Here is a 10,002-nt window from a genome sequence, read left to right as displayed (position 1 = left end):
TACATTCTAGAACATTTCTGATGTCACAGTATGATGTCATAATAGCACATTCTAGAATATTTCTGATGTCACAGTATGATGTCATAATAGCACATTCTAGAACATTTGTGATGGCACAGTATGATGTCATAATAGCACATTCTAGAACATTTGTGTACAGTATATATTCAACAATTCTCTCAGAAGATCTCATTGTGCATCTTGAAACTGTCTCTTTGTAGAATAAAATGGCGCAGCAAGGAGTTGATCTGTCCCGGGACCAGTTCTGCTGTTGTATCTGTCAGGATGTACTGAAGGATCCGGTAACTATTCCCTGTGGACACAGCTACTGTATGGGCTGTATTACAGACTGCTGGGATCAAGATGATCAGAGGGGGATCTACACATGTCCCCAGTGCAGGGAGACCTTTACTCCGAGGCCTGTTCTGAAGAAAAACACTATAATAGCTCAAGTGATAGAACAACTAATGAAGACAGGACTCCAAGCTGCTCCTCCTGATCACTGTTATGCTGGACCAGCAGATGTGGCCTGTGATTTCTGCACTGGGAGAAAGCGAAAAGCCCTCGAGTCCTGCCTGGTATGTCTGACCTCTTTCTGTGAAACTCACCTCCAGCCTCATCATACTGTAGCTCCGTTAAAGAAACACAAGCTGGTCAAAGCCTCCACACGGCTTCAGGAGAACACCTGCTCTCGTCATGACAGGATTCTGGATGTTTTCTGTCGTACTGATCAGCAGTGCATCTGTTATTTGTGTTCCATGGATGAACATAAAGGCCATGATACAGTCTCAGCTGCAGCAGAAAGGACGGAGAGAGAGAAAGAGCTTGGCATGAGTCAGCAGAAAGTCCACCAGAGAGTCCAGGAGAGAGAGAAGCGACTCAAAGAGGCCCAACAGGCTGTTGATTCTCTCAATCGCTCTGCTGATAAAGCAGTGGGGGACAGTGGGAGAATGTTTACTGAGCTGATACGCTCCTTGCAGACGAGACGCTCTGAGCTGAAGAAGGTCATCAAAGCCCAACAGAGGACCACAGTGACTCAGGCTAAAGAACTGCAGAAGATACTGGAGCAGGAGATAGCGGACCTGAGGAGGAGAGCCACTGAGCTGAAGCAGCTCTCACACACAGAGGACCACATCCACTTTCTACAGAGTTACCCCCCCCTCTCCAGTCCCAGTGAGTCTACAGACTTACCCAGCATCGGTGTCCTTCTTCTCCTGTACTTTGCAGATGTGACTGAGGTCGTGTCTGAGCTGAGAGAGAAACTACAGGACGTTCTGAAAGAGCAGTGGCCCAGAATCTCAACAACAGTGAATGCAGTTAATGTTTTACTGCCACCAGAGCCCAAGACCAGAGCTGACTTCTTACAATATTCCTCTCAGATCACACTGGACCCAAACACAGCAAACATAGAACTGTCTTTGTCTGAGGGGAACAGAAAAGCAACACGGATGCATCAAGAGCAATCATATCCTAATCACCCAGAAAGATTTATTGGATGGTGGCCTCAGGTTCTGGGTAGAGAAGGTCTGACTGGACGCTGTTACTGGGAGGTGGAGTGGAGTGGAGGGGTTTCTGTAGCAGCCTCCTACAAAGACATTAGTAGAACAGACACCTGGGAGGACTGTGGATTTGGATTAAATTCCAAATCCTGGGCTTTTGATTGCAGACCAGGTAATTACAGCTTCCGCCACAATAACAAGAGCATAACAGTACCGGGCCCCCGGTCCTCCAGAATAGGAGTGTACCTGGATCACAGGGCAGGTACTCTGTCCTTCTACAGCGTCTCTGACACCATGACCCTCCTGCACAGAGTCAACACCACATTCACTCTACCTCTCTATCCTGGACTTTATGTAGATTACTCTGGGGAGGCTGAGTTTTGTGAGCTGAAGTAGAGATCAGTGACATTCACAGCTCCTCTACCCAGGGTTTTGGATTTAAATTGATCTTGAATATTCTGAGTTGTGAAAGATGAGGTCATAGGAGTTACATTCACTCAGTCACTCTTATCATTGTTCTGAGGGACACCGTTTCTAGCCTACCGGGGTAAAGTTTGTGTGATTGGATATTCGCATATTCACATATTTGATTCCTATCTTCAATACCTCTGTTCCTTTGCATGTGGGGAAGTCAAACTCTTTATTTTTATACTCTGGGTAGGTTGGACAACAATATGCAACAATTTTATTTGTATTTGATCACCTTTGGTCATTCTGGTTATTACTGTGGGATTTGGGTCTGTCCCTGCTCTCTCTGTTCCAGGGGGGGTTGGTAACAATGTGGGGGCCGGACCAACATGGGGAGGTTGATTCAGCCTATAACCTTCTCCCTCACCTCTTATCTCTGGGAAGCCGGGACACTTCATACGGGACACTCTTCTATCTTCAAGGTCTTCGTTGAACCCACAGCCAGGATGTGTGGGGCATGGGTCAGTCGTAACTGCAACTATTTTGTTTTAGAACAGACCCTTCTGCGTTATCAAAAGAGCTCAAGGAGAGAGAGAGAGAGAGAGAGAGAGAGAGAGAGAGAGAGAGAGAGAGAGAGAGAGAGAGAGAGAGAGAGAGAGAGAGAGAGAGAGAGAGAGTTGTTCTTGTGGTGGCAGACTTTCAGGGAGACAGACCTAGACTGTAAAAAAAATAAAAAATCACTGGCAATCCACTATTATTTTACAGATTAAAAAGAGGATATGGAGAGGGCTTCAGCGTTCTTGGTTTTGTTTCAGTAGCTGTGCTCTTTATATTAAATCCGGGGTAGGACTCTTTGCGCCGCCCCTGTGCCTCAAATAGATTCGCTATCAGCTCTATCTTTAATCTTTCAAAATGTTCAGTTGCTATCGCTATCAGCTCTATCTTTAATTTTTCAAAATGTTCAGTTGCTATTGCATGCACTCGTCTGTGTTTCACTACACATATGAGTGCATGCTTACCAACTGTTAGTCTGCAACACTACTATCACTGACATCTAAGAAGGGAGATCCCCCCTTGAATGGCCCTTCTAATGTTTCTCTCCTCCACACTGCCTGTGGTGCATTTTTCCCTATTGTTAGGTTTTAGTGAGTTTTTCCTTACCTTCGTGTGGGGTATGTCTGGGAGTGCTTGCATTCATTAATTTATTTGCATTTATTTTAAATTTGTTGGACCTTATGGTGTTCTTGTTTTATTCTTGACTTATTGTTATGTTTCTTCTTGACTTGTTTAAAGAAGACGTGTCCGGCCCATGGGGACATTAACGTGTGTTGTCGGGCCTTACAAAAAAGTTGAAATCCTAGCGGTCAGGTGGCGTAGCAGAGATTGCGCTCGTCACCAATGCAAGAGGCTGCGGTCTCGACTTCCGGAGTCAGCATTGCCTTGGCTTGGGCTGATCGCTATACTAACTCGTTTTGGCTGGGTTAGTGGGAGGGAAACTGGCGTTGTGGACAGCGATGCCTACAGGTCAGGTCTGGGCACTTGCTCAGCGGAGGCAGGACTTGAGGAAGGCAGCGTGATCTCCCACGCGTTACACTTCACCAATGAGAGCCCTCGCTGCCAGGTGAGAAGAGAGCCACTGGCTGTCGCCGCACATGTTGGAGGAAGCGTGCGGATACTTCAGGGTTCCCTTGTACCGACCAGTAGTAGAACATGCGCACAACAACCAGGTAGGGGAGGGGGGGAATTGGCACAACGACTAAATTGGGACGGGGAGAAAACAGAGAAAAATCTGAGAAAGAGAGATACAAAAAAATAAAACAATTGAAATCCAAGACAGCTCTACAAATATTAAAATGCCTTTATTTTATGGCTCACATTATTTAGAGAATTCAGGGTGTTGAAGACCCTATGTAGGCCGAAACATGTCGGTTTATTTTAAATTCTCTAAATAATGTGAGCCATAAAATAAAGGCATTTTAATATTTGTAGTGCTGCCCTGGATTTAAATTTTTTTACAGATTACTTTTGTTTTTCTACTTTAAGTGTAAATGCCATAAAAATACAGTAAATTATACTTTATCAAAATATTAACCATTAAATAAAGGTTGTAATCTGTAAATGTATTTGATTTTACTGTAATTTGAGTATTTGGCAACCGTTGCCACCAGACATTTACAGTTTTTTACAGTTTTCTTTTTTACACTGTAGATAGGAGCTGGCTTAGCAAGAATGACCATTCATTGAATATTGTGCATTTTGTCTTTTGTTCTTGTCTTCTTACTAAATAAACGTGGACATCTAAACCCAGAAGGACCCGTGTGGATATTTGCTTGAAACTTGTTGTTTCACCGACTGAACCTCAATATAGAACTTTGAAAACAATGCAAAGGAATTGACTTGAACTCACTATTTCCATGTGCTACACGATAAATTCAGTTGAAATCTAACATTACCATTGAAAATCAATAGTGAAACGAGTTAGAGTTCCAAACCAATTCTGGTTTAATTCTAGATATCTAGATCATCTCCAATCAGCGGCAAATACTTAAAATGTTAACATTGTTCAGATTCAGATTCAGATTACTTTATTCACCATATTGCAGTACAAATGGAACGTGATTTGACGTTTACAGTGCATGCTTTTTTTTCACATTAAGAACAGTACAACAGTAAATAAATAATTATAAGTAAAGTGCAAGACAGGACAGAACAGTGAGACAACAATAGACTGTAAAAAGTGCAGTGGTGGGGGACATGGAAACAGTGCAGCACAGTTCAAGTCCAGAGGTCCAGAGGTCCAGCCCTATAGCAGCTCGCCATAGAGAGGGGAGCAGGGGGACACCTGACTCGTTTACCAGGCGAGCTGCTGAGGGGAAGAAGCTGAGTCTATGGCGGGACTTTAATGTCTTGGGCAGCCGTAGCCGCCTGCCGTGGGGGAGCATGGTGAAGAGGTTGTGACCCGGTTGGGCGGGGTCTGCCATGATCTTCCTCGCCCTCCTCAAGGCCCTGGAGGAATGTAGGGACTCGAGGGAGGGAAGGGGGCAGCCGATCACCCTCTCCGCTGACCGTATCACCTGCTGTAGCTTGGCCTTGTCCCTGACCGTGGCTGCAGCCTGCAGGGAACCAGGTGATGATTGTTACTATTACAATTGTTCAAGAACCCAAGAGCTGAGGGCAATAGTTTTGGAGGCGGTGGCCTAAAGCAGGGGTCGGCAATTAGGTTTGGCCACGGGCCAATTTTTCCCCAAACCATTGAATGGCGGGCCAGGACCAAAAACAATGGCTAATTTAATATAATGATAGTGGAAAATGCATCACCGCCGCAAGTGCATACACATGAACAGCAGAACAGAATGCATGAAAAGTAAACACGACTCACCATAACTGCCCTGGGCTTGTTCAGTCCTCCAAAATCCCTGCTAATGTTTGAAACATGTCAAATGTCCACTCGCCGCCCTCCAATTCCAGATTGGCGTTGAATGCAGCTACTTTATCTGCCAACTATCTTGTCGCCACATATTATGCAGAGAGGACCTTGGCACGCAAGAGTCACCTGTTGATAAACCCGTATTTGAATTAAAAATGTTTGACTCCTGATTATTAAAATAAGCTTTATGTGTCTTGGAGGTCGTAGGCTCCTCTTCTGGCTCCTCAGTTGGTATTTCCCCTTTACAAAGAAGCTATCCAAAGACGTTTGTTTTGTTTTTTTTAAACACATTTTTGCTAACGTTAGTCGCTCGCATCCCGAACACGGAAGTGAAAGTGCGTTAGGGAAAATATACACACGGCCCAGTGGGACTATTCCATTGGTTCTCCCAATCCACGTGACCATTTCTAGTATTTCAATTGGCTATAGTGACAGACATAGATATGATGAATAGATAGATACAGCTTCACAAAGACACTCTGGCGTCACAAGTGAATATTTCCTGCACGTAAAATAAATATCATATTCTCAAAATAAACTGACGGGCCAGAAATCATTGCTGGCGGGGCAATTTCGGCCTGTGGGCCGCCTATTGCCGACCCCTGGCCTAAAGGATAGAGAAGCGGGTTTGTGACCGGAAGGTCGCCGGTTCGATTCCCCGGACCGGCAGGAAAAATCTGGGCTGGGGAAGTGAATGAATAACTCTCTCCCATACCCTTAACACCAACCGCTGAAGTGCCCTTGAGCAAGGCACTTAACCCCAACTGCTCCAGTGGAGTTGCTCAGTGGCCAACGGTGTCAGACTGTGTTTGTACTGGGCAGCTCCCAGGTGTGAATGGAACTGTGTGAATGTGAAGCAGGGCATTACTGAAAAAGAACATTTGTGCTCAGAGAACCTACCCTGGGTAAATAAAGGCAAAAAAGAATGGTTTGATGTGGCGCTCCTAGGGAAAGTACCTCCTCCTGGTGGCAGGAGTCGACACTGCAGGTGAATAGGGGAGAATATCCTTTCATCCTATCAGAATGAAATTTCACAATATGGGCATAAATGCAAACATCTTTTGTGGCCAACGGTGTCAGACTGTGGTTGTACTGGGCAGCTCCAGTTGATTTTTGATTGTTGATTTATTTTTTTGTTTGTTATATTTTGAAAACTTTAACTTTTTTGAATTTGTTTTTTGAATTAGGGGTAGGTTGCTCTATAAGCCTTCGGCTTCAAACCTATCCTTTTCGTTTGCTTATTTGTGAAAATGTTCGAAAAATTATTTGTTTGTTTATTTATTTGTAAACATTCGAAATAAAATAATTCATTCATTCATTCATACTGGGCAGCTCCCAGGTGTGAATAGAACTGTGTGAATGTGAAGCAGGACATTACTGAAAAAGAACATTTGTGCTCAGAGAACCTACCAGTGGAGGTTTCTCTATGACAACACGTGAAACACAAATTCACTCATAATTCATAATTATTATTCATTTACATATATATATATACATTTATTTTATTTATATATATATAAAAAAAATATTTTTTTAATTATTATTATTTTATATTTTTTTATTAGAAAAGTTTTCCTCTGTAAAAAAATGCCAGTGAATTTTTTCTTTTTAAAAAATGGCCAAAATTGACAGCTCTGAGCAGGCCTGCACTGCAGTAATGACTGCAGTAATTATTCGTGAAGAAAACTTCACAGGTGTGACCCAATGTTATATAAATAATAAATAACAGCCAATCGAAATAGGCTATTAACTTCGTCTAAGCACGGTCTGTGCAGTTAAACTCTTGCCATTGAATGGAGGGTTGAATGATTGACAGCCCTTGCCATCCAATACATGGAGGTTGAATATGATTGGCAGCCTTGCAAATCCAATCAGAGATTGCTGCATTGCAAAGTCAAAACGGGTCCATCTGCAGGTTAGGTTTAGCTCTGGCCAATCTCAAGTTTCTCAAGTTTCTTTATTAGTTGTCATACAGAAGTACTGAATACTTTTATACAAAATGTAACAGAAATAAGCATTTTGTATAAAAGTATTCTGTACTTCTGTATGACAACTAATAAAGAAACTTGAGAAACTTGAGATTGGCCAGAGCTAAACCTAACCTCCGACCCTGCAGATGGACCCATTTTGACTGTTTGAAAGAGCAAGGAAGTAGTTTAGTTGTTGTTTAGTAGAAGTAAGCTGTACAGCTATAACAAGTAAAGTCAGGCTAAATTAAACTTTGCGCCAACATTAGGACCGAAGTATAAACCAGCAACTGAGCAACATGAAGAAGTGGACTTATGCATCTGGATCAGAAAAAACGTGGATGAAAAAGTAAGTAGGCTAGTGTTTGTAAAAGCTTGTATGCTAACAGTAGCTAGCCAGCTTAGCCTACATCACAATGATAATCACCAAGCTAACTTACTGTACACACTGTAGGGCTGGGCAATTAATCAAAACAGAATCGCGATATCGATTCATAGACCTATGCAATCTCATTTTTTTTTTTTTTTTTTTTTTACTTTTTAAATTATTTTATCTGGGTTGAACATGATTTGTGGAACTCCCTCTGGTGTTGTGGTCGTGGTATTCACTGACCTTTGGGAAGTATTTCGACATGCACATGGGTATCTTAGTGGTGTAGTGTATCTTGTAGACCAGGCCCATTGCAAGTTGCTGTACTCTGTTGTCTACTCTAAGCCATCCTAGGTTGTCAAAGTGGGCAGGGGTGAGGTGGGTTTTAGGAGTAAGGTCAAGCAGTAGTCTGACCAGTTTGTTTTGTGATGTTTGTAATCTTGTTTTTAGTGCCTTTGAGGTGCTTTGGTACCATGAGGTGCAAGCATAGTCGTAGTACCCTTGAATGAGTGCTCCTGTTAGAGTCTTCAAGGTATTCTTGTTTACCAGAGAGGAGATCCGGTACAGGAATCTAGTTCGTTGGTTGACTTAGTTTTATTACATTGGATCCCATTTTGTCACAGGAATGATTTGCCTCTATAGGATGGAACCCAGGTAGGGAATTTCATCTTTCCTTTTAAGATAAGATAAGATATTCCTTTATTGATCCCCTTGGGGAAATTCAGGCATCATAGCAGCATGGGGGAAGGGGGGGGGGGGGTACAGGTAGTGAAAACAACACAAGCAGTGTAAACAAATAGGTCAATATAATTTACTATCTAACTAACTGAAATATATTTTCACAGTGTCACATAAGGTGCAGTATGCATAAGGTAGTGTTATAATTTACTATCTAACTAACTGAAATATACATTATTCATTATTCACAGTATCACAGTATCCACATAAGGTGCAGTATGCCTAAGGTAGTGTAAGTTGTCCTCCTTGGGTTCCTATAAGTCCCAGGTCGATGTCTGGCAGCAGTTGCTGCCCACTGTTGTGGAGCCTGATGGCCACTGGTATGAAGGACTGTCCGAGGCGGTTAGTTGAGTGTCGGGGGGGTATAAGTCTGTGGCTTCCTTGTCACCTTCACCTAATATGTTTTGATCTGGTCAGGTGCGCTGTCACCTAAAATGTTCTGATCTGATCAGGTGCGCTGTCACCTAAAATGTTTTGATCTGATCAGGTGCGCTGTCACCTAATATGTTTTGATCTGGTCAGGTGGGCTGTCACCTAAAATGTTTTGATCTGATCAGGTGCGCTGTCACCTAAAATGTTTTGATCTGATCAGGTGCGCTGTCACCTAATATGTTTTGATCTGGTCAGGTGCGCTGTCACCTAATATGATTTCATCTGGTCAGGTGCGCTGTCACCTAATATGATTTCATCTGGTCAGGTGCGCTGTCACCTAATGTTAATATGTTTTCATCTGTGTCCACTGACCACTGACACACAGTGGGGGATGTTTTAAAAATATAATTTATTATATAATATAATATAATAATTTGTGCTTCACCTAAAAATTTGGTCAGCAGCCTTCTCTATGACAACACGTGAAACACAAATTCACTCATAATTCATAATTATTATTCATTTACATATATATATACATTTATTTTATTTATATATATATAATATTTTTTTTTTAATTATTATTATTTTATATTTTTTTATTGGAAACGTTTTCCTCTGTAAAAAAATGCCAGTGAATTTTTTCTTTTTAAAAAATGGCCAAAATTGACAGCTCTGAGCAGGCCTGCACTGCAGTAATGACTGCAGTAATTATTCGTGAAGAAAACTTCACAGGTGTGACCCAATGTTATATAAATAATAAATAACAGCCAATCGAAATAGGCTATTAACTTCGTCTAAGCACGGTCTGTGCAGTTAAACTCTTGCCATTGAATGGAGGGTTGAATGATTGACAGCCCTTGCCATCCAATACATGGAGGTTGAATATGATTGGCACTCTTGCAAATCCAATCAGAGATTGCTGCATTGCAAAGTCAAAATGGGTCCATCTGCAGGTTAGGTTTAGCTCTGGCCAATCTCAAGTTTCTCAAGTTTCTTTATTAGTTGTCATACAGAAGTACAGAATACTTTTATACAAAATGTAACAGAAATAAGCATTTTGTATAAAAGTATTCTGTACTTCTGTATGACAACTAATAAAGAAACTTGAGAAACTTGAGATTGGCCAGAGCTAAACCTAACCTCCGACCCTGCAGATGGACCCATTTTGACTGTTTGAAAGAGCAAGGAAGTAGTTTAGTTGTTGTTTAGTAGAAGTAA

General features: G+C 42.1%; 1 protein-coding gene across 1 annotated transcript; it reads left to right on the top strand.

The window, feature by feature from the left end:
- Nucleotides 1–227: 227 nt before the first annotated feature.
- On the top strand, nucleotides 228–1,895 carry LOC311229431 (tripartite motif-containing protein 16-like; the record flags this gene model as incomplete). The annotated part of the gene is made up of 1 exon (XM_084315514.1): nucleotides 228–1,895. The coding sequence occupies one exon, from the start codon at nucleotides 228–230 to the stop codon at nucleotides 1,893–1,895; it is 1,668 nt and encodes a 555-aa protein (XP_084171640.1).
- Between the last annotated feature and the right edge of the window lie 8,107 nt (nucleotides 1,896–10,002).

Source organism: Notolepis coatsorum, assembly GCF_963971535.1.
Source record: "Notolepis coatsorum genome assembly, chromosome: 6".
Classification (NCBI taxonomy): Eukaryota; Metazoa; Chordata; class Actinopteri; order Aulopiformes; family Paralepididae; genus Notolepis; species Notolepis coatsorum.
The sequence above is the reverse complement of the archived record's forward strand: the minus strand, read 5'-3'. Positions and strand labels throughout refer to the sequence as shown.